This window comes from Neopelma chrysocephalum, unplaced genomic scaffold, assembly GCF_003984885.1.
Source record: "Neopelma chrysocephalum unplaced genomic scaffold, ASM398488v2 Primary Assembly neopelma1_73b, whole genome shotgun sequence".
NCBI lineage: Eukaryota > Metazoa > Chordata > Aves > Passeriformes > Pipridae > Neopelma > Neopelma chrysocephalum.
Window position 1 is genome coordinate 4,007,497 of NW_020897734.1, and position 25,607 is coordinate 4,033,103.

At 40.8% G+C, this 25,607-nt stretch overlaps 1 protein-coding gene across 9 annotated transcripts in view; it reads right to left on the minus strand.

The window, feature by feature from the left end:
- The window catches only part of MAP7D3 (MAP7 domain containing 3), a 45,880-nt gene extending 21,923 nt beyond the window's left edge, over positions 1-23,957 (minus strand). For 7 of the 9 annotated variants that reach the window (XM_027687369.1, XM_027687368.1, XM_027687363.1 and 4 more), the window contains exons 1-6: positions 23,848-23,957; positions 10,369-10,464; positions 9,458-9,538; positions 7,884-8,047; positions 4,992-5,106; positions 4,031-4,063 (exon numbers count right to left, since the gene is read on the minus strand). In XM_027687369.1, coding sequence (XP_027543170.1) covers positions 4,031-4,063; positions 4,992-5,106; positions 7,884-8,047; positions 9,458-9,538; positions 10,369-10,464; positions 23,848-23,923 — 565 coding nt within the window. In that variant the 5' untranslated portion in view covers positions 23,924-23,957. Of the gene's footprint in view, positions 1-4,030; positions 4,064-4,991; positions 5,107-7,883; positions 8,048-9,457; positions 9,539-10,368; positions 10,465-16,245; positions 16,305-23,847 lie in introns of those variants that run through there. The other 2 variants (XM_027687366.1, XM_027687367.1) reach the window with 2 other exon arrangements.
- Positions 23,958-25,607: the final 1,650 nt, after the last annotated feature.

Genomic DNA, 25,607 nt, shown 5'->3' on the forward strand with positions numbered 1-25,607 from the left:
CAAATAATCGATTTCACTGTCATATTGGACAGCAAAGATGATTAATCTAAACTCATTAGTGCAGAAGTACCAAAGGACAAAGCAGCACTACTCACCACAGAGGCAGCATCTTTTCCCTTTGCCAGCAAGCTACAACAGCCCCTTACAGCCAGAGCCAGCACATACGGATTGCTATGGACAGCCCTGGGGGAAGCTCTTGGGACAGTGAACAAGAGCAAAGTCTACACAGGATAAGGGGGAGAAAGGGAAATCTACTGAATCTAGTTAAGAAATGAAGAGCTGAGCTTAGTGGATATTTTCCCAACATAACAAGAAGAAAAAAAAAAGGGTAGTTCATGAATGAAGCCTGAGAGCTGGGATAACTAAACAGCCTTAAGAGGTTTTATATACGAAAATCAGGAAACACATAGTTCACGTATTTGGGCATTTTGGAAGGTAAAGGCTTCCCCCTAGTGTCTGCTCTTAAAAGGAAATCCAGTCTCCTGCTTGAACTCAAGAGAGTCCAAGGCCTGCAAACATCACAGACACTTCAAACAAATTTCCCTTGGTTCAAATTAGGACTTCAGGACTTGTGTGACATCTGAGATTTGGTCTATCACCTACTGAGACCCAGATGGCAAAAAAATGAACTTTGCCTTAAGAAAAATTATATTGAACAAAGTTAATTCTTATCCATCAAGGTTGCAAGTTCTGGAGGCGGACTGTGCTGTTTTATAAAGATATAAGGGGTGATACTTCTACTAGAGGACTCAAAAGAAGAAAGTACTGGCTAAATACGACAAGGACAAGGAAAAAATCAGTCTCTATATTTTAGGGGAACAGAGGGCAGTGGTGAGAGCATGAGCTACTATCTCAATTGCTGCCTTGACAGAAAAAAAATCTAATTGGTAAAGGGTGCTCATACAGATATTTGAGTTTTCTTTTTCCAGAAAATTTGAATTTGCATTAATTGCTTAAGATATTACGAGGTCAGTGCTTTTTCGATCAATACATCTGCAAATATATGATCAGACAGCCTCGACTTTTTCCCTACCTCTCCTACAGGACAGCTCCTACAGACTTTAAAGATTTGGATAATTCACTAGAAAAAAAGCTTTAGAACACAGACAGGATATTCTCAAGTCAGTCAATCTGGTTATGTAGCTATTTACAAAATAACTTTTGAAAAAGTATCTCAAATATCTTTCTTTAGGGAAAGTTAGAAAACTTCCCTCATGGGATTTGAAATGGAAGAAGCAAACAGCACTCAGGCCACATGATACCAGACTTCTGTATTTTCCTGATGGAAGAGGGAAAGTAAAGTGCAGCAGCAGAGCCAAAGAAAGCACACGGCTGCCATGCAGGAAGGCCTGAAACTGGGTAAGGAGCTTGGACACATGGTATCTTAAGAAAATCACTATGAGAGTGAGCAGCTTTCAATCCTGGCTTTTCACAGGGTTTCACTGAGAGAGGGAGCTGCAGCACAGCCTATTTGAGCTTGGATGAAATTAGGCTACATAAAATAAGATTAGCTGTCTCTCACTTCCCTCCAAATTTCTACTAGGACAAGGAAGCTCTTTATTTAGAAAGGAGAGGCTCTGGCAGCCCCATTTCTATTCTAATAGCACATCTCCACTCCTGAAGCTCCTGAATGTCCAGTTCTCCTCAGCAGTCACCACTAAACTGCCTCATTTACCAGGGCTCTGTCATCAAGGATGCTTTATTACACAGCCTGGCCATTTCTCCTGGCAGATCCACACCCTGCCTGTTTCATCTGAGCACTGACAGCAATGTCATCAATGTAACATTTGACTCTGGGGCTTTCATCAATTTTTAAATTTCAGGCCATCAGTAGGATCCTTGCTGTGGTCTCAATGAATCACACTCTGTACATCCTATAGAATGATGGCTGGGGAAATGTTCAAATTACATGGGTTTCACTTTTCAGAGCACACTGTATGACCCAAAAGCTCTGCTCTACCAATCAATATTCCTAAATGTTACTGTTGACATAGTCAGTTCATGGAAGACATGTCTGATTCTGTATTTTTTTTTTTGCACAGCAATACAACACACAAGAAAGCCTTTTGTCCTAAAATGAATATTTGAAATCTGTTCCCCCAATGGCTCTCATTTCAAGAAATGGGCCTTCAATCTCAAATCTGCCACAGAAACTGATGTAGAAAAATAGTATTGTATTGAAATTTGCCCTAGACATGCTGCTAAAGACAGTGCACTTCTCTGCCCCAATGATGTAATGCAGCAGAGCTTATATGGTGTCATTTTTCAGAGTAAAACAAAAGGTAATTGTCTTTCCTGCAATTATGTAAATATAAGGTGAAATGGACCAAGTAAAGATTTTTTTAGAAAGTCAGCTGGACTTAAGTATCCTATATGGCTTGGGTAGATTTTTCATAATAATTACCTGATGGGCTCTCAGAAAGTTAAAAAGAATTACCTTGAAACACGAATAAATATGAGAAGTGTAAAACCAACCACGGTTCCACATTATCCACCTCATGTATGAGGACTGCACACTTGAAACAGTAACATAAAATGAAACACAAATTTAAAACAATGTGGAAGCACAAGGGTTTGACTAAGACACTGCATTATCTGTTTATCTCCATAGCAATTTTTTTTCCAAATTGGTGCCAAGTTATCCAAATTGATCTATTGTAGCTGAACAATCTGCTCCTCCTCTTGCTACTTTATGATGCATAAATTCCAGCTTAAGCACCTATTATTATATCAGGAGTGTTTGTGTTTGAAGACATTTTATCTTAAATGTGCTTCAGCAGCACTGAAGATCTTCCTTCATAATAACAAGGACAGACAAGGCTCATTTCCTCACATCAATTAGGAGAGAGCAAAGAATGTTATTTTATGTTTTTTACTAAGTTTATATTTACAATAAGGTAGGAAAAACCTTAAGTGATTTCTTAAACATGTAAGGCAAATGTGATTTCCCAGTTTCAAGGTTAAATGATAAATGGTAACGTGGGATACAGCAATTGGATCTAAATACGTATCCAAGGAACATATGTAAAACAGGTAAACCAATCCAGCCAAACTGGCTAATTTTGGAGAAAATAAGGGATTTGTGCTGTGCAGAATAAGAGAAGAGAGAAGTCAGATAAAACAGACATGCTTCTACTGTGTTGCCAGAATAAGCCAGAGTAGTTAAATCATACTCAGTCAGACTTTCATTGCATTTTGGAGTCTCACTTGTCTCTGTTACAGAACAGCTGCATTGCATTAGTAATGCTGTGGGCATGCACAGATTGTCAGGACTCAGATTCAGCTGGGTCTCAGCTGAGAGTTATCATCATCTCCAATCAGCTACAAGAAATAATTTTGCTTATTAAACATATAGCCTGGACAAATATATCAGTGATTCAAAGCATTTCTATGAATGGCTCAGTCTGTGCTCTGGAAAGTGCCAGAAATTCAATGAAAACACATTTAATGTATACAATTATCTTTAGATAATTGGACAGATCTGATTTTGCAAAACCCTTCATGGAAAAAGTATCAAACTGCACAAAGGATTCATTCCCTTTCAGCAAAATACCATTTGATTTTGCAAATGTTACTTCAATTGCTGGTAAAACAAAGCAAAAAGAAAACAAACCAAGCCCTACCATGTCCTTTTTGCAAATTAGGCAGCAATGAAAGGATTTGAAATTGCCTTCTAAAAACCCAGACTACTGAACTAATTTTTATCCAAATACTTGCCCCTAAGAATTTCTCTTCTCCTACCCATGCTGTATTCAGCCATCTTTAAAAACCCAAATGTACACATCCTCTCCCTGAAAATTCCCTCAGAATGCCATGACTTAAGCTGTAGTTGAATTAGCTGGGAGGGATAGTTAAAACAAGGAGGGCTGCCTTCTACTTAGGGATCACATTTGTTGCACAGCTGGCCAAGATCCAGGAAAAGATCTACAAGAAGCTGGTTTTCCTTAGTTTCAGAGAAAGAAGAACTCAAGTTTAAAAGGTTAGTAGTAAGTGTAAAACAACAGAAAAAGAACATTTTAGAAATCAATACCACCAGTTCCACCTTCATCTGTGCTCTGTTGTTCTGTAGAAGAAGAAGGTTTGTAAACTAAGTCACGAGGTCAAATAGTAAAAAATGCAAGTTAACCAAAAAATAACAATAACATATCAAAGCACTTTCAAACGTTATAAACACACAGTCAAGCTGACAGCAGATGACAGTACTAACACAAACTCAGTACAGTTCCATCAATACAGAAGATACGCTGAATTGAAGCATTTTTTATTTTATTTTATTCCTTGACAATAACTTAAGTTACTTATTGGCAGAGTCTTCCAGTCAGGTAGTGAATGAAAAGATCTCTTCCAACGCAATCCTGATTTGCTAGTCTGACTTTAGAATGTTTACAAGGAGAGACAGTTAGTTGTGTGCAACAGGAAATGATCTGAGCTCAGACTGAAGAGTGCTAAAACACATCAGCTAATCCAGAATGGAACCCATGCTCTGAGAAGCTGGGGCAGTGCCCACTGAACCTCATTACCCATGACTGGGCATTCAAATAATCAGTAAGCAGGCTGTAGCTCTAAGGGTGTGTTTAAAACATGTTAGATGTGATATTACAATACAACTGGGGTTTTTTGTTTGTTTGTTTTTATCACCAGTCTTAATACTCCATTATATGTACTGCATTTGAAGGACTCAGAATTATTTTAACATTATACATAACAATTCCCTATCTGAGGGTTGGGGGCTGGCAATGCAATTCTGCCAGGTCTTGTATTTCCCACGGGGCTTCTCTCTAGCTCTTCTCAAGGTCAAAAACAGCTCTAAGTCTGAGCAGCATTTCAGGGCAAGCACAGATATGATTCTTTCCCCATTAGCTACCTGTAGATCCTGCTTTAAGATCCAAGACAGTAAAGGATGCCCAGATCCCTATGAATAGTGCTGCATTTGCCAATGTTCACATATAATATTCTGTGATTTTAGTCCTACTAGGAAATGTGCTGCTTACCTGTTTTGCTTTCTGAATCTGGAGTTACAGATCCTCCCCATGACCATCTCTTCTGCCGTGTTTCCAGCCGCTGATTCCGCTCCAAGGTGCGATGCAGAACTGCTTCATATTTCTCCTATCAAACAACATCTCTATGAAGCTGTAACCATGAAGCACAGCTACACCAGAGAACAAATTATAGACCCACCTTCCCCCTCTGATTTATAATGTTTTACCTACGCTGCCTGATTAACAAGCTTTTGTTAAAGAAACTATCATGTAAAGAATGTTGAGGGCAATTAATGGCTTCAAAACACTGCAAACATGATTAGGTTGAGCTAAACCACAGATAATCTATTCTACTCTTTACTTAAAATAGCCATCAAACAGATTTCCTATTCAGTAAACAGCACTACTTATTTTCTGAATAGGGATGAACCCCAAACTGAACAAGGGTAATTGCTTACCCTTTAAACTATCTATATTCTGAAGTTATTTCTAAAAGGTGATAAGAATTCTCATTATAGAATAACAAATAGAAGTTATTTGTATTTTCAAAAAACTATACAAACACTGAATCAAGTCTTAACAGACATTAGGAGACAAATGATGAAACCAGAAACAGCAAGACAAAGGCGAAACTGCAAAAAAAAGACCGATCAACTCCAGAATCAACTCAGCAACCACTGCTGACAGGACAAAGGGGGCTGAAAGAAGCTTTTGCTCCTGTCTCCACAACTAGTAACTGCTAACAGAGGAGCTTCAGCTCTTGTGCATAATGATGAACTGTAAGACTGTTTCTTGCCAGCCAGGTTTCCACACGTGTCAACAACAGATTTCTCTTCTGAAATAGTTATATCCCAAGTGATCTTTTGAAGCAGTATTTACTGCTGATACACTGCAGTGAGATGCCAAGGGAACTCATTATCCAGCCACTTCTCCCTCTTGAAGACACAACTTTCACCTTCTTTCTACACCATTTCACAACACAAACTAAAACAGTCACAGTGAAAAACAGACAACATAAACTTGGAAGGAAAGGAGGAGGACTCTGCTCCCTGACAAAAGATAAAACTAGAACTTTTTGTTTGAAATACAAAGTTTTGCTTCCCCTCTGTTAGAGAAACCTGAACTAGAGTGCTAAAGGTGCCAAAGTACCCAGACATTATGTAATCTGTATTGTATTTCCAAGGAGGTACCTGCAGCGTGGTAATTTTTCAGAGTCATAGTTAAAGACAGAGCTTCACTTTACTAACAGAAACAAATTCAAGACATCAATACAGTAAGTTGTGTAGATGTACAGCATAACTGAGTAGCTGTGACAAGACAGGTATCTCAATCCTAGACATGGCTAGTGGTCTTCAAGACTCTTAGGCAGAGAACCACTTCTTCCACAGTATTTGCTACTGTGCTGCTCCTTCTACTCTTAAGAAAGATGATTAACTAAATGAGACTTGGCTGAATGTAAACAATAATGCTGAAGGCTATGCATTTTTTATATAGTCTTATCTACTAAATTTACAATTGTAGACGATATCTTGCTGGCAAAATTGACCCAAGATAGCTTAGCTTCTTTAAAAGTGATTTCTTTCTGCAAAGTAAAGATCTGTTTTCACTTTCTGGTTGAAGGCACAGTTTACAGGTCAAATTCACACCCTTTTCCCACCTGCCAGATTCTTCATGCATAAATCTCTATGTAGAAGGTCATCTTCAGGGACTTAGTAATAAGACAAGGTTAACAACAATCAAACTCATCAGCTAGTTCTTGCCTTCCTTGATTATTCACCCAGATGGCCACTTAAAATATATCCACCATCCTCAAGATTACATGAATAAATGTAATAAATGTAGAGGTGACACCTCTTGAAGTAGAAGGGATGCTTTTTGCATAAAGTAGTTGCTTAAAGAGATGATGCAGCACTGGACTGCAGTCACAGCCCACCCAAACATTTCTGTTCTCCAGCAATGTAAACTATTCCATGAAGTTCAAATGGAATATCAATCTGATCACACCCAGGAGCTGATTGCAGAAAACCAAATACCATTGTACTGCAAGTCAAAAAGGGTAAAGATGGATTGCTAGAACAATGTAACAACAGCTGGACTCCAAGGGAGCAGCCAGCCAGGCTCACAGGCTCTTCCCCAGTAACCCACAGCAAGTTCTTACACCCAGCTTATGAAAGCACGGATGTGTGATGCCTCCACTGCTGACACCCTGGAAATGAACCCTTCCAGAACTCACACCACATTTCAAATGCACTAGCAGAGCTACTCATCAAAAGGGATGGAATAACTTCATGTATTTATTTCTGCTTTCAGCTTCTGTCCATTTGCAGTGAGCCCCAGAAATCAAATACTGCTTTGCTGGTCCGTGTGCAGTCAGACCAGAGGCAAAGAGCCCAGTGACAACAGTCACCACACAGTTCAAAGCAGTAAATGGTAACTACACAGATAACATCATCAACTGCTCATCATATAGTAATGAGCTCTAATTTAGAAGAACTGAAAGAATGGGAGACTCTCAGGCCACATCAGGGCTCCCAGGAAGCAAGACACAGAAATAAGAGAAGACCTGTCACCCACACTGATTAACAAACAGACTCTACAAAGTGCACTGAAGGAATGTAGAAATCTGGGAATACAAGGTAAGGTTTTTGGTTGTGTGAAAAATAACCAGTGGCCAAAGAGCAGCCACAGCTCCTGAAGTCCCAAGTGCTTTGAGTACAGCTAAAGCTGTATGGGGAAGGAGGGCACATGTCTACATAGCCCATTATACTGATGTGGAAAATACTTTCGTGTTCTAATACATTCACCACTTCCACAGTTTTCGATTTCCCACCACTTCAGACCATGATAATGTACGAAAATAATGAAGGAGTTTCTTAAAAAGTACAGAACTTTGACATGTAGTACCTTTTCCTCCTCTATTTTTTGTTTCCTCTTTTCTTCTACTGCTGCCCTCCGTTGTTCCTCTTTCTGCTTCATTTCTTTTAGCTTTCTCTGCCTTTCTTCTAACTGTTTTTCATACTGGAGTTTTGCTTTTCTCTCCTTTTCAAGGATTTGTGTCTCTTTGGCGGCTGTAAATTTTTAAGAAAAAATTAAAATCAACTTTAACCATTCACTGATACTGCAATGCAAGTCATAGGCGAAAGACTACCCAGGCAGAATTATTACCACTTAAAATGAAAACATACAGCAAGATGAGCTCGCAGAGCTGGATGACAATGGGTGATGACATTCTGTCCCCAGGTTAGGGTGGAATCAGAACCTTGCCTGACACTAGACCTTACTGTCTAGACAGGACTATCAGGATAGGCATATTCCCTATGTTAAGCACATACTTTTCTTGTCAACATAATGGTGCAGTCTTTGTAAGAAAGTATTAAGTTGAGAATCAATAGCCTGAATTTTCTGTGTTGCAATTTTCCTTTTTTTTTTTTAAGAACAAAATATAATGAAAAGATTTAAAGCACTGAGTGACAAGATGGGAAAACCTCAAGTTCCTGCATCTGAATTCAAAATAGTTCTCTCACTATTCTCTGCAGCCTCCACCAAGGAACAGCTGTGTGCAGTTTAACAGGAAGCTCCAGGTTCTGTGACACAAAGCTAGTGGCTGAATGCAAAGTGTATTTTCCATGGCTAGACAGATGAAATGAACCAAGAGACCAGATAATTACACCAACAATGCACAGGCAGTATTTACATACAGAGCCCCCACAATATTTCCAGATTGATATGCGTTTTAGTCCCACCCTCTCCCCATGTTAGGATAACACAATCACTCCTGTTGTGGGTCTTTATTTTTATGTTAACAAACAAACACAGAGGTCTGAGAGACACCGCTCCCCTCAAGCTGGGAGCTCAAGACCCAGGACTGCAGGGCACAGTGTGACCCTTTCATCTCTGACTGCACACACATGCACTGATCCACGTCACAAACAGCATAAAGCTGGGCAAGACTTTTCTGCTGTTCTCTAGGTCTCAGATTCCCTGCTAAGACAAAGTGAATAGTGCTGACACTTCAATCCAGGAGTCATTTCAGTGTGCTGGGAAACAAGGGAACCAGTGTTCAAGGCAAACAAGCCATTCAACTAACTAAATCTTTTTTTGGTTTTCCCTGAATCGGCATTACCTAAATCTCAGTCTTCAGGGCTACAGGAAGCAGTTTTAAGCTAAAAGTTTTATTTTCAAAAGTGTTTTTGTTGAGGATTTCAACAAGAAATTGGCTAAATTTTCTTGGTGGTCACTAAGAAACGGGAGGTCAGAAGTGACACAGAGCTTCAAGAAGCTCAAACTCTCTGCAGCATTTTCCTCTCAAATCAAATACTTCTTCATTCAGGTTCACAGATGGTCACTGATGCAAGACCAAAAGTAGACCTTGTTTCTTGTGCCCAGCAAGCTGGAAAAAAGTGACTGAACAAGGAATAAGTTATTCCTTTATCACAAACATTTCAGAAAACTGTATTTTAAATGAAACATGAAAATACCATGTTGCTTTTCCCGCTCTTCTCTACGCTCCCTGGCCAGTCTTTGCCTTTCTTCTGTTCTTAGAGTGGAGCCATCTATCACTGTCAAAACAAAAATTGAAGAGACACAATTTTCAGTGATTTTGAACATTCAAATTTAAATAAAAAGTCAAAAGTCTTTACTATCAAAAGGAGAATGAAACTTCCTGAGAGATGCATGTACCACCAAATCACTGCACACTTCATATAGAGATTAAAGTTCTCATCTGAAAAATTCATAGGAAGTAAACACCCTCCTTTCCCCACTTTCCATTCTCTCACAACAGCCAACCCACTGTTTTTAATAGGTGCAGGAGAAAGCAGACACCATATTAAAGGCTCGATGTGTACAGTCAAAGGAAAGACTAAGCAGTAGCCAGATATATGTGAGAATATACCCTTATTCCAAATTCAGCTCTGATCCTCACTCTTGTACATACTAAATTCCATGAACAAGAATTACAGGAATCTAGGAAAATTTAACCTCAGAACAAATTGTTCACCTGTCACAACCAATTCAGAGCACTGCAGGACAGCTCATTTCCAGGCTAAGCAGAACCAAGACTGCTTAGATCTTTTCAGGTATAAAACTTGAATTTCAGCAAGAAGTGAACTGGTAGGTGTTGCCCAGTGCACAAAACAGTAATTTAATTTTGCTGTTATGCTCTGTCTACAAGACAGGCACCTTCAACTGAACTCTGAGCCAGTCAAGAGCAGAAATCTGCCATGAAAACCAGACCTTTAATGAATCTACCATCTACCGTGGCTCTGGCCCCTGATGCCTCCTGAAGAAAGAGCATCAAACTCCTTTTTAAAATATGTTCTCTTTGTTCCCTACTAACTCTCCCTTGTGAACGCAGCACTTCATGAGGGGCAATGACCAATAATTGTACCTGGTTTAGTTGCTGTCTTTATTGAGGTCTGGACTGCAAGAGGGCTAATGCCACTTTGGCTTCTTCTTTCTTCTGCTATGGCTTGGGCTGCAGCAACTGTGAGAAAGAGTCATTCCATATTAAGAAAAGCTCCACAACTGAAATTCAATAAGTAAATATCTCAAATACATAAAATTCCATTTGAGGTTGCTGATCTTTTTATTAAATAACTAACTGGGGGCTGCTTAACTTGTAAGGAAAAACTTGTCAAGTGAGACCGCAGACCTGGCACAGCTTTTCTTTTTAAAAAACCACAGTTACAAAACCTATGTTTTAAAATGTGCAGCCAAGGACTATAGTTTCAAAAAAGATCAAACTTATTATATAACTCTTCTAAGACAAAACCAAGTATTTAGCACAGTTACAAGTCTGACTTACACTTACTAATAAAAACTCTTTGCTACCACATGTGCACTTTTGGGCTGGACATACTTATGTAATAGTCCATTAGCACTGGCAGAATCATATTCTGATGAGACCTGAGCAGGGAAAGGTTTATGAAGATCTGTCATTACTTGATCACATGAAACAGAAAGTGGATAAGCTGCATAAAGTGAACCATTATGGGATGCTTACACTGTACTTCTAAAACTGGATCTTCAAAAATAAATTTTAATTGTAAATTAGACTCCAAAACTGTAATTTGAGCATTTGTGCAGGGACCCATTCACCTTATTCAGGTTTCAGCAACGTGAGCACAGTGGCTGTGACTTGCAGTTAGTAATACAGAAAGGAAATGCTACCAATATTAACGTTGCTAAAATAATGAAACCCATTAAGAAGTCAGAGAGACTAATTTACTGTATCACTTTCCACAGATTTTCTTTATTTTAGTGTTAACTTTCACTAATCATCCTGCAGGGTGTGAAGGTGAAGTGGTATAGGGAGAGCAGGCAGGGCAACCCTAAGACAGCATTACCCCACTTTCCTGCACAGCTCCAATGGGAATGTTCTCACACAGTGACACTGTTCTCACCTTGGCTGACAGACACCGGTCTCACCTTGGCTGACGGACACCGGGAGCTCAGCTTTGCTCCTAAGAGGAGCCCAACTTCAGGGGACGCAAGAGAACACATCACACAACCAACCAACCAGAGAAAGTCAAGGCCTGTTTTACACAGAAAAGGCAATCCACAAAAGGAACATGTAACTCCTGTGATCTCAACTAGAACATGAAGGACCAACAGCAGAATTTGGCGTTATATTTTAAAAAAGAAGAGAACAGCTTTGCCAATGATCTCAGACTTCCCTTTAATATGAGCAGTGCAGAATGCAAAGGAGGAAGGAAGAGTCTCCCTCTTCTCCATGCATTGCCATGACAACTAGTTGTGTCATGGTAATAACCCTCCCTAAGGCTGTGCCCAAGAACAATCACCTCAAAGTGTTTAATCCCATGTGATGTCAGTGATAAATGCTGATTACAATACTTATTCAGCAACTCTAAATTGTCACCCGCAGCTGTTGCCATGTCTTGAATTAATTTTTCACTACAGCAGCAAACAAAAGTCTTCCTCAGTTCCATCCTATACATCTCTGAGGCTCTTTTCAAACAACTCAGAGACCAGATATATCACGACATGGTGAGGTTACCCATGGGCAAAGAGAACAGCTAAAAAAGGGACTCACTGTAATTTCACCATCTAGATTAAAAGTCAGACAAAAATCTGATTTTTGTACACTGTTGCACGCCACATGGATGGGAATCTAGCCCAAAAAATACCAGGTGGAAAACAACAAAATTATCTATTCTAACACAATTAAAAGTGAAAACAGCCAGAGGAAAAGCAGCCCACTGCAGGTGTGCTGAGAACAGAAATATACAGCCAGGGCATTAGTATCCAATGGCACCCTTGTACCTCAAAAAGGCTGAAGGAGCATAAGCTTCCTCAAATACCATTTAGATTTCAGATACAGAAATCCAGGTACATCCCTTCAGTCTCCATCAGCAAGGGAGGAGACAGGAGGTGCCCAGGCAGCCTGAGCCAACTCAGCCCAGCTGGGAAAAGAGTCCAACAGAAGAAACTCACTCCTCTCCTACACCAGGTTTAGTTAAGACCACCACTGGAATTTTGCTTCAACTCTCAAAGTTTAAACATCTGAACTTCTATAACAAAATTATAGTAAGAAGCAAGCTGCAATTAAACAGGTACAATATTCATCTTATTTTATTTGCAGAAATATTTTACTATTAGAAATCCTGCTGAACAAACCAGTCATAATGGATGTGGGAGATTGTTTATTTTTAAATGAATACATAAATACATAAACAGTTGAATAATGTTCATGATTAGAAGGCATTCATTTAAAAAGATTTAAAAATCTGCAAAGCAATTAGTTCATCTTAATTAATTAAGGTTGCAAAAGATTACTTGAGGTTCTACAGAACAGGAAAGTGGGTTACAGAAACAGTTCAGCTTGCAAAGGACACAGAGGTGAAAAAAGTCCAGAAATAGTCAGCCAAAGGATTTTGGATGTCAGGGATTTTGTATGGCAGTTAAAATATTTTGCGTTCACTGCTTCAATGCTTCATTACTTGCATAGAAACAATGTCCTCACAAATTTGAAAGCAGCACATTTAAGGCACCATGAGTGCACCATTACACAGATGTGATCCATTTAACCAACAGAAATCCAGAATGAAACGTGAACTGGGGATTGGAACAAAAGATCATTAGAAGGGAAACAGCCATCACATTAGATATGTCCCTGAGATGTGCAAGCTCAGTTTCACTAAATCTCTGGTCAACAGACAGGTTTTATGTTCCTTGTAAATTTTTTGGTAAATTTGCAGTATCAAACTGATTTTCAAAATCCCCTTTTTACTACTTACTCTAGGAGAAAATGAGTTGCATATTGTTGCACCCTGCAACCTTTAAAAAATACAAATTTATTTTGCTTTAATGTGATAAAAGAAATCTAAATTATTAATAACTTTAAACGTTCTTTGGCACAGATACCTATAATGTCTTTGCCTATTTTTCCATAATGAATGTAGCAGTCTGCTGTGGAGCAAAGCTTCATGGAAAAGAATTTTCCACAAAACCTATCTCTGCAAAAGAAGCCTAATACTTCTGTAATGAATCAGGATACCCCAGAACAGGAAACCAGTTAACAACCATTTCACTAGAACTTGTGTCACATGCTGCATTACTGGGGGGTGCCTTCGTGGACATATTCAGCAAACTTCCCGGAGAAGAAAAATTCTCTTAGAGGCAAATTAAATCTCATTTCTAGTCTGGGCTTCCCCTCCCACAGTAGTCACTAAAGGCTTTCACAACTATAATTTGTGATCAGTATAATGTATGTGTTTATTTTACAGTAGTCTACATTTAAATGCTCCAAGTAAAATTAATAAAAGTATAAGCCACACATGTGGCCAATAATAATAATATCTGCATTCAGGCATAATAAAGTAGGGCTATTTGGAACATGAAATGGTTAGGGGATTTGGGAAGCAGTTTTCCTTCTGTGCCCTCATCACCATTTAGCACCATGTGTCTGGCCAAGGGTATCACAGACAAACCAAACCCACAGAAGCACCAGGAACCAGCCACTGTGGAAGACAACACTCCAGATAAATCCAACTCTCCCAGTTTCACCTCCAACTCAGGATCACAGAGTCTGTGCAGGTGCTGTGGTGCCTCCCTCGCACTGAGCACGACGGGACTTCCTTCGCTGATCAGGTTTCCAATGTGCCCTGAGAAGACCAGTGCTAAAAATAAACCTTGATTTCTATTTCAACCCTTGCACAGAGCTAATACCCTTGGCCCCTGCCAAGACTGGCAAAGGACCCACTGCTGTTCTTAGTAAACCTCATTAGGGACTGGAGCGGCTCCGTCCCTTTGCCCAGCGGGGTTTAGGGATTCCATCCCATCCCCTCTCCTGGTATCCATGACCCAGCCGGATGCTGCCCCACTCCCTTTCCCAACCCGTGCAGAACCAGAAAGGAGAGCAGAATATGCCAACTTTCACAGCTATCCTTCTGCTTCTTATGATTTAATGACTCATTATGCAAAGCAAACAAACAAAAAAATCCCAGACTAAGCCTTTGAAACAGGAGGTGTTAGAAGATGTCCTGAATGGAAGACATTGTTACAAATCTAGATTTCTAAAAAAGTTTAAAGCAGGTAACAAGAAGCCAATAATCAATCCATGAACCAAAAGCGAATGGCCCACCAAAATATCTCTAATTTTATAGCAAACTGTGCCAACTCTGCAAGATGCCATTTTTGTCTTGCGCCACTACAGGGAGCTACTGTTTGTCAGCAAGCATTCTGATCCTTTTTCTTTTAATAACAGTTGCACATGCTTCCAGGAAAGACAAGGGAAGTTAGAATTTAAGTTTGAGATTTCTGCACACTGCCTTTTAAGCTGATTTCCACTCATTAATTAATACAGATTAAGACAAATGGATGCAAGATCATATGCTTGATGCTTTAAGAAAAATTGGATATTGGTTTTACACAATTACCTCACACTAACAGGTGGACAACACAGAAAGTTGAACCGTGAAAAGAAAGTCCTCTCTGCATGCATTCCTCTTTTCCCTGCTTTCCCCCTTCTTTCTGTCTTTCCCTGCTGATTCTCACATCCCATCTTTGGACTGCAAGGACTGACAGGCTCCACAACCAAACACGTGAGCCTCCCGTAGGCACCTTCTGATGGACCAGCTGGAAGGCAGATGGTTCTCCTGTTTTGTCTGGGCAGTCACCAGATGGGAAGCACACAGATCTCCAGAAAGCAGTGCATGCTGTCTCTCAGCTTCAACAGGCCAGAAGAGCTTCCTATTGTCTCATCCTTATCCCAGACTGTATTTGCACACTTGGTTCTACATTTATTCCCTAAGCGTGATACTTATTTTATTACCTTTGTGTGTTTTCCTCCCTTTAAGACCACTTCTGCAGGTAATTCTGTACAACAATCTGGTTGTACAATCTGGTTTTCCTCCCAGTCAATGCTTAAGGAAGTTTAGGATGATTTCTTCAGTTCATCACAAGTATTGATCCCACTGGAAAACTCTTAACACAAACATTCCTTTGCAGTATATGAAATTAGCATCTCCCCAAGTAAGTATTTGAGAATATATTTCAAGAATGTACGTTTTTATTTATCCTTAAGCATCCACGCTCAGACTAAGAGCTAGAAACATTTTAAAAAATATCACATAATTAACAAAACACTACTTATTTCTTATAAGGAGACCTGCAAAGATACAGCTGAAGTAGTCTCAGGGACAGGTTGTTCAGCCTAGGGCATGATCAGAGAGGCACCAGGAAGGTTGCCGGTTAATTTGTGGGTTGATCTCTGTACACTTTGCCCTCGGGGAAACACATAATCTAAACCAAACTTGAATGTAATACAAGCACAGACCAAAGAATCAAAATTCATCCTTAAAAGAACTGGCAGCCACCTCCAAAAACTTTCTACAGAGATGCTACACCATTGTGTGACAACCACATCAGAAGTGTACTACCCTTAGTCTGAACCCTACCGAGAACATATCTGCTATGGAATCTCACTGATTCCTGCTGCCACTTGTATTCTCTTATTTTAACCTTGCTCCCATTGCTCAGCCACAAATTATGCTTCTCTCTACTTAATGGGAAAAGCAACTGCCAGTACAATGCTTACAGACAACAAAGAGATGTCACCACCTCTTGCAGAAGCCGTCATGAGGTTGGTAAGAAGCGCTGTCTCTACTGCACACAAAGGGCTGACAAGCTAAATCCACCCTCTTCTCTGGAAAAGACACCTGGCTTCACAATTTGGGGTTGTTAGTAAGGTATGTTATTATTCACCTCTTGAAAGAAATTAAAGTGAACCACAGCAGATACTGACTTCCTGCTCCTTTCACTATCCCTTTTGCCACATTCTTCTTCGCCATAGTTCTTCCTCACCTTCCAAAAAAAACATGAAAGAGATTAGCATTCTGCACAGTCCACCTTATTTTTTTTAAAAAACATAATCTTTCACCATCTCTTTTGATATGATACCATGATTTGTACAAAAAGGCCCTCCAAAGGGGACACTTCTCCAATTCACACATCCCCAACTCTCTGCAAGCTCTAGTGCAACTCAGAGATAGTGACTAATGCCAGGTAGAACACAGAAATTAATCTGTTTATTGCACTGTGCATACCAAGCTGATCTGCCCAGTAACTTCTCTCCAGAGGTGATGCTTCCTGCATAAAGGATACACAGGTCTTACAGCCCCAACCATGTTCTTCAGCAAATGACCATGCCTTGCTGTCTTGCCTTTGCTATCTGGAAGCACTGTCTTAGTAACACTCAGCCACAGAGAAGCCAGAGCTTTGGAAAGGCTGGAGTGCTCATTTTGTTTCTCAGTGAAAGAACAAGGCACTAAGGTATTTGTACTCACTGAAAAATTCTCCACCAGTATACAATAAGGCTGCATTTTAGATGTAAAGAGAGTATTTCTGCACCGTTTCTGTAGATTGGCAACTGTAAACTTTTCTTGCCAACTGCAAAACAAATTGCTTTGATCTACCTTGACTGTTTATATTACAGATATATTAGACACTGACTGCAATGCTGATGCAATAAACTATGGCAAATAGTCCCTTGTGAACCTTCTCAAGTGTAACAGAAATCAATATTTACCTGTTTCTGCATACTGAAAATTCCAAAGTACCCAAAAACACTGGACTAAAACGAAAGCAGTCTATGTAATAAATATGCCTTTACATACTTTCATGTAAATTCATTGTGAAATTTAGTAGTAACATAAATGCTTATAGGTAGGTGTATATATACAGATTAAACACTCCAAATGGGACAGAATTAGACCCAGCTTTAACAGCTACAGAAGGACCAAAAAAAGTAAAACAGCAGAGTTTTAAACATAGAGTGCAAGATTATTAATAACTGCTCTGCTTATCTTACAGATAATTCTCTTTCATTAATAACACCTTCCAATGCCTCAGGAGTACATGTGTTGTTCCTCACACTGGACTGGCTTCAGAGATGCCAGAGCAGTCCCACAGTAACCTGCTCTGAGCAGTTTAGTTCCCACTAGAATTCTAACTCAAGCGTGGGCAAGAGGCACAGAAATCAGCTCTCTCTGCTTTACTCCTCCAGTTCTGGAGGCTGCCTAAAACTGACTCCTCTTCACACTCCTGCACAGCCACAGTAAAAAGTAACTTCAAGACAAACTTCTGCTCTCTTCTCTTATTTCACATCTGTTTTTCTCATTGTGTTATTTCTTTCTTTTACAGTGCACTACCCCTGACACTGGCAATCGCTATCTTCTATCCGCTACTCCCCCCTTTCCTGAGCAGTCTGGTTTCTCTTGCTGGCTGGAAGCGTGTCCTTGTAAACGCTTTTGTCCTGGTTTGCAGGCTGTGGCCATTGTTTAATACACTCAGCCAAACAATGCCAGCAAAGAACACAGCCTAGCACTGCGAGTCACAACTAACTTGAGACAAACCCTGTGAAAACACCATTTTGAGCTTTCTTTAGGTGGAAGGATAACAGCTCCTTTACATGACAGCAGGGAAAACTACTGCTTTTTCCTCTTACACCTGATGAATTTCTTATGGCAACTTCAGAGCTCGTTCAAACACTGTGTGCTTCAGAAGAAGAGAGACTGTGTTGGCATTTACCCCCACGAGAGCAGCCTCCAGCCTCAAATCAAGTCACTCAACACAGAACAGTGCTCTAGGACACTGACAGGCCCACAGTGTGTTTAACACAGCAAATCCACTACACACTGCTGTACATCTACAGCAGAACAGGGGGGTGTAAAATGTAAAAGGAAATAAACTGCAAATTTTCTTAAAGCTGTACACTAATTAGAAATGAAAGCTCTGAGACATTCCACTACACCTCATGTAAGATCCCAACAAAGTAACCATGAATCAGTCCCTGCCCTAAAGAACGTGAAGAATAGATAAGTGAAAAGTAACAAATGGCAGTAAAAAACCCAAGCAGGACAAAAGGGCAAAAGAGACCAATAAAGAGACTATGTATTTTTTTTAATTCATTACCTAATGGCAGAAAATCTTCTAGAGAAATCTGAAAGTGAGTAAGGTGCCACTCACTGTTCTGGTCTGCAGATGACTGTCCTTGGTTTTCAATGTCCAGAACACAATTCACATATTATTGATCAACACTGTACTGCAAAATTATGTTCCTTTAAGAAATTCTCTTGGCAAAACTAAACAGAAGATAAGCTTTCAAATTAATAAATGTGTTCTATTAAATTATATTAAGTATAGAGATCTCTACAGGATTTCTCTATTCTTGTAGCCAATCCCTCTTGGACTTGGGGGAGGAATTTTAACACTCAGGAGGTTTAAAACACTTGCCCAGAGAACAAGCCACTACAGTATCTTTGCTCCCTCCCAAGATTCAGGTCAGTGCACTTAAACAACAGAGAGTGTCTGTAAATTAAGAGTCAGTTAAGTACTCATAAAAGAGTATTTTAAAAACTCCCTGTGAATTATGGGGGGAAAAAAAACACTATGAGGAAAGACAGAGGTATTCTGAGCACAGCTAATGGTAATTGTTTTCTTCAAAGGCAGCTCCAGCTGTGGATCCTTCACCTGGAAAGAGGAAGTTCCAAACTGACTGGAATATAAAAATAATATAGATGAAAACAAATGTCAAGCAACTAGGTCAGCCTTCCTTAAAAGCAAAGACTTGTTTCCACTTATGCACTCTGTGAACATCACAGATCCAGGGGGGATGGCTCAGGTTTCTGTCTCTTTCAAACAAAAACACTTCGAGCAACATTTGATTTCTCTTCCAGGAACCCCATGCACCAAACAACTCAATCACCAGCATCTAGAACAGTTTTAATTATTGGACAGGCATATGAAAACACACTGAAAGCATATCATCAATGAAGAACTACCTGGTTGTAAAATGCATAATTGGAAGCTAAATGGCACTAATTTATTAGTGGCAGACCAAGAATGTGAAGGCCCCACTTTGTTTTTAAAATATCACAAGTCATCTGATGTCATATTAACAGAAGTCATTAAAATTGCATGCTCAGAATTTTATTTGTCACAGTATCCTTTTACAAGAAGAGTGCAAAAACCTCCAATTATCAAGTTTAAAGACAACCAGCAGCATTTGATACCCCTAAGATTACGACTAACCTACATTATTTCTTACATTTATCTCACAGCAACCCATAGTAACCCTTCTTTACCCTCTTATCATTTTAAGAACTGACAATTAATAACAGTGTATCAGTACTTTAAATATTCCTATCTGTTTTCTTTCTGAAAATCACAAGTGTATGAAGAAGCAGCAGTCCTTAATTCCAGTCACATTTTAAGGTTATGCACAGCTAGAGATAGTGTAAGCCACAGTATCTCTGCTCTCACCATCAGTTATGACCCTTGCAAGTCATTATTGGCTAAATACGTGGATCTGAATTGAAGCATGGAATCCAAATTTATCTTTTGTAATTTTAACACATGAAGAAATATGTAAAGAATGGAACATCCTGTATAAGAAACCGAAAAAAAAATTTTGCTGTATATGCACATGGTTTGGTTGGGTTTTTTGTTTCTTTTTTTCTCTTTACAGCAAAGAGGATCTCAAATGCATTTTGAAAAATCTCAAGAATTTAAAGTTTTAAATTAGAGTAAAACCTTTATATAAACCACTTACAACTGGAAGTAATCTTTAGAATGTTAAGCACCTGATATGTACCATTCATCTTTATGAATCAGCATGAAATTATCTCTATCCTGTATGATTGTATTTCCATGAACAAGAAGAAAATGAAATTAAGGCTCACAGCCATCACAATTACATCAAGTTCTCAGCCTGACTTGGAAATGTTCTCTCTCACCACTGGGATCTACGTGAAATCCAATTTCTGTGCAGTTCTTTGCATTTATCACCCTGGCACTCTGCAAAGCAGTGTTACTACTTTGATGCCGGGAAAAAAGATGAAGCACAAAAAAACCTTAAAACTTTCTCCAAAGTTCTGAGGAGTCTGACAGAACAAGAACCTGGAGGCAGCCCTGGTGATCACCAGCTGAATGCCCCAGTCACTGGGCTGCCTTTGCTCCACATGTGGAGTAAGCACGAGTCATTCATTTGAACACCACCGAGTAAGACAACAACTGAATGCTTGGATTTTGCCACCAAGACTGTACACAGGAGTAGTACTTCCACAGGTATTGGTACTAACTTGCCTTCTTAAATTATGTTTTATAACTATTACCCAGAGACCAGACAAATCTCCAAGTGTTCCTGACTAATTGCTTGAGCACTTTAGTTTCATTATTAGTTATCCATCCATCCTTCTTGTCATGCAAATTCTGTGTATGTGCACTTGGTAAAGCTGTTACCAGTAACTGTGCTCCAGGCAAGAAGGAGAAAGCCAGACAGTGTCACTTACACAGGCAGAAAAAACCTGATTAGAGGGAATGAAGCTGTTATTTTATCAGACAACTTCCGACCAAGCTGGGCTCTGCCATGCAGGTCATGGGAATTATGCCTGCAGCTAGACTGGCTGAAAAAGGCACTTCATTTTTGTCCCATGTCCTGAGACAAGTTTCCCAAAAAATCATGTAGATCTTGGAAAGGAAAATACATACAAACAGCATTTTAATATACTGTTTTGAACAACTTTCGCAGCAGCGATTCAGTACGAGTGGAAATCCTGGCAACAGCACAGCCAAGCTCTGGTAGAAACAAATACATATTCTCTACCACCCAAACTACAAAAGACAGGAGATTTTAGTATTTCAGTGAAAATGAAAATAAAATAATAACTGTGGGATACAACAGCTTAAATTATAGGTATTTTTACTCTGATTACCCACATGAATCCAGGAAAACCTCATATGCTGGGTAAACCACAAGTAACTGATTATTCCCCTCTTCTCAATTCTTAACAAGCTCAGCAGTGCTTATGGTATTAGAATAGGAGCAAAAATTCCTCTTCATCCCTGAAGGATGACAGCAGCAAGCATGGATCACAAGAATGGGGTAAGCAGCTGCCATCTATGCACTGTTGTTTCACAGTGTACAACCACAATTCACTTCTAATATTAAATGATGTTCACACATCACTGAGAGAAATATTAACTGCCTTCTAGTTGTAGTAGCAAATTCTGCTCTTTGTCATCCACCTAAAGGAGATAAGATTGGACAAGAGTGTCAGGGCAGAAAATTATTACAAAGGAACTGCAGAACTGACACTGCAGGCATGATTTGGCCTGCAGAACCTTAACTACCATTGATACTCAGAGAAACAACTTCTCCTCACCTCGATACTAGCCTAAATTAAAGAGAATATTTTTCTTGCCCAACTTAGCGCATTGATACCGAAGTTAGTCACAAATGGCACTGTGGGATTCTACACTTTAAAGGCTTAAAATAACTAACCAGCACCAACTAGCCACAGATGAAACCAATATTAAGAGGCTGGTAACAGAGTGCAGAGGTGGGGAACAAGAACCCAGCAGTCTTGTCCCCAAAAAGGAACCCATGCAAAAGGTAACTACACAAGAGGTACACATACAGCTCCCAGCCAGGCCGCCAGAAAGAGCTGTAGTTTCTCAGCAAGATGCTTCTGATTCTTACTTATTGTCTCTAAAACTTGAGATTCTCAACCAGAAGTTCACTGGTAAACAACTAAAGATGCACAGCACTGTATTTATTTTGTCTATATGTTTGCCCTCTAGATTGATTAAGACAGCAAAGCACACAATTGCCCCCAGAGAGGCAGAAACTGGGCCCAAGTACTCTAGTTAGCAGGTATTTTGGAACTGATGAGTCCCCCCACGCAGCCAACTGAGCTTAGAAAAGCAGGAAGTTATATCCCTCCCCAAATCTGCCCAAGGGTAGCATGGGACTAAACAAGGTTCATTCTGGTGTCTCTTTTTCCCCTCCTACATCCTCTCCAAACAGTCACGATATCAGGCTTGGTTGCTGCTCACAACTTCTCCAAACAGCAGCAAATACTGTGGCAATTATCGTGCCAATTCCACTGTTAACCACGGGATTGCAAGGATGATTTCTAAACATCATTTGCTTTCTCCAGGGAGTGCTACTGACAAGAAGTCAGGAGCAGAGCTGCAGTGGCATTTACACTCAGACAGCATTGATTCAATGCACATTAGCAACGAGTTTATCTTCAAGTACACAAGTGCTACAAATACATTCTATGTACACTGAAGTTTAGATTCTGGTTCAGTGACTTCTACCCCCTCAGGGAAAAAAATTTCAAGGTCTAGTCTTTCCGGGATCTAGTGAGGGAGTTTGTTTTTTTAACACCATGTGCATATTAGAACATGTGCATATCTAAAGGGAGATGGAGCTGCCTGGCTCAAGGAGCATTTCCCCTCTGGTTTTGGGACTAAATCTAGGTCATGACAGCTACCAGAAAGTGTAGGTGCCCGTCTTCAGAAGAACTTAGGAGCCACCGCAGAAGGGCATCCAATATGCAAAATAAAGTGCAGCAGTTCTAGCAGGAAGCTTAAGGATCAAATACACACCGCCTGTGCAGGTGAGAAGTGCTATCTTTCGCCAGATCGTTATCCTTCTGGAGCACTAAACTGTCTTGATTTTGAAACAGAAACGGAAAGTAATTAAGTAATATTTCTGACACCCAACACACTGAAAAAGAATGCCAGAAGAGAGCTGTGCATTCAGGACCCTTTGCCAGCACTCTTCTTTGTGTAATTACACAGACACACTGAAAACAATCAAGCGAGAGGCTCTCAGAGTAGTTTTTGTTCCAAGTCCAAGTTAGTTAGCTTAGATCAAGCCACAATTATCTTTCCTTATCTTTTTGTGTCTGGGATAAGAAAATGTTTATCTTTTCTAATGGATCACCCACAAAGCTTTTGCGTGGAGATGTGCCATGAAATTGTGCTGCAAACACACACCGTGCACGCACAACGCTCGTTTCAGAATACCCTATTATTAAGCACCTTAAGTATTAATAGGCACGTAAACACAGCCAAGGACAAACCCAAAGCAGAGTTTCTTTAGCCTTCTGAGAACACTAGTTAAAAAAGAAAAAAAAAAGAAAGAAAATGAAACTAAATAAACGGGGCTTTAGCCAATCTTTGATTAGGAATCAACGCCAGGGACTTCCCTGCCTTCTTCACTCGGGACCGGACACATCGCCGGGGCAAGAGCCGCCGCAGACACCGACAAGTTCAGACCGTCGAAAAACGGTGAAAAATGGGCGGTTCGTGTAACGCCGCCCTCCCGCAGCCTCCTCTGCCGCTGCCCAGCGGCTGCGGGAGGTCCCGAGCCACCAATTCCCGCCCGGGGCTGCGGGAAAGGACGGACCCGGCCGGGCGGCCTCCACTCGCGGTGCCCCTTCCACGCCCCGGGACGGGGGCCGGGGATGGGGGGGACACCCCCCCTCCCCAGCCGCGCCCTCGGTCCGCCGGATCCCCCACACCGCCGCGCTTCCCCCTCGCTGCCCGCTCTCACCCATCTGCTCCCGCAGCCCCTTCAGGGAGGAGGAGGAGGCAGCGCAGGACGGGGGCGCCGCGCCGCCCTCCGCCATCTTCAGCGCGGGACGCGGCAGTGCCGGCGGCGCCGGGGCCGGGCCGCGCACTGCGCACGCTCCGCCCGCCCCGCGCCCGCCCCGGCGGGAGCCGCCGGTGACCCCCGAGCGCTGCCCTCAGGCCCCGCCGTGCCCGAGGGACAGAACCGGGGCTGCATCGAGGGCTGGTCATCCAGCCAGGATAAGTGAAGCCATATAAGTGATACCGTTAAAACTAAAGAAAAATTACAGTTATGATTAAACTATAGGATCAATAAAGAGTGCTGGGTTGGTGAGATGTAGAATACGGGGTTGTTCAGAATGCTGTGTTTTGTGTATACAACCTGGGCCATGTGCGCTGGCTGCTTGGAATTCTCTTTAACCCTTCCCATCTTGGTCTGGGTGCCACGGGTACCGATTGGTAGAGATAAGTAGAATTAACCCGTGATTGTTTTTGAATAAAGATATATGATCTACGGAACCAGTCGTTGTCCGAACAGCAGTAGGACAAGAGGGCACAGTCTTAAGCTGTGCTGGGGAGGTTTAGGTTACACATTAGGAAGAAATTCTCTACAAAGAAAATGATCAGACATTGGAATGGGCTGCCCAGGGAAGTGGTGGATTCACCGTCCCTGGAGGTTTTTAAGAAGAGACTGGATGTGGCACTTAGTGCCATGGTCTAGTAGATAATGTTGGGTCAAAGGTTGGACTCGATGTCAGAGGACTTTTCCAACCTAGTTGATTCTGTGATTAGCTATAAGAATAGGCTTATGTAACAGAAAAGAAGTATACAAATTAATAGAAGAATGGACTTAGATTTAATCCATGAAATAGCAGCTAATGAGTGAGCTCTAAGTGATGTCTGAGTGTTAAAAAAATAGATTAAAGTGTAAGGCTTTCAGACCTGGGAGAGGAAGTTAGCAAGGCTTGGGAAGAGGGATGTACCGTTGGTAATGGACATAAAGGAATGCGGAATTTATGGGCAGCCAGGACTGCCAAGATAAGGAAGAAACTAATAAAACCACCTTGGTAATTGTGCTGAAATCAGCTCTGAGCGGGAAAAAGGTGATTCTGGTAGGGGAATCTGACAGCACCAACACACAGACCACTGACTCAAGAAACCCCCCTGAGCCAAAGGAAGAAACTGAACCTGCAGACAAATTGGCATGAGAAGTGAGAGAATCATTAATGAATAGAGGTTGGAGTACTAATTAATAACAGAAGTATGCAACTTGTAGCAAATAATCACTAATTCCTTTGTTTGCTAGAATGTATAAATAGTAAAAAATTTTGATAAGTAATGTACATGTTTGGTAAAGTGATACCCACATACCTCAGTGCTGAATAAAGTGATGTCGGCTTTCTAACTTAACAAACTGGTTAGAGAGTTTGTTTCCCAGTTTTTGGTGACAGCCCCTCACTTTAAAAAGGACATTGAGGTGCTGATGCATGTCCAGCGAAGGGCAACAAGGCTTCGGGAAGGACTAGAGAACAAGCCTGATGAGGGGTGACTGTGGGAGGTGGGAGTGTTTAGTTTCGAGGAGGCTCAGGGGGCACCTCATCACTCCCTACAACTCCCTGACAGGAGGGTGAGGCGAGCTGGGTTCAGTCTCTCCTGCTGTCCCTGCAGTGAGAGGACCAGAGGAAATGGCCTTAAGCTGAGATAGGGGAGATTCAGATTAGATATCGGAAAAATGTTTTCACT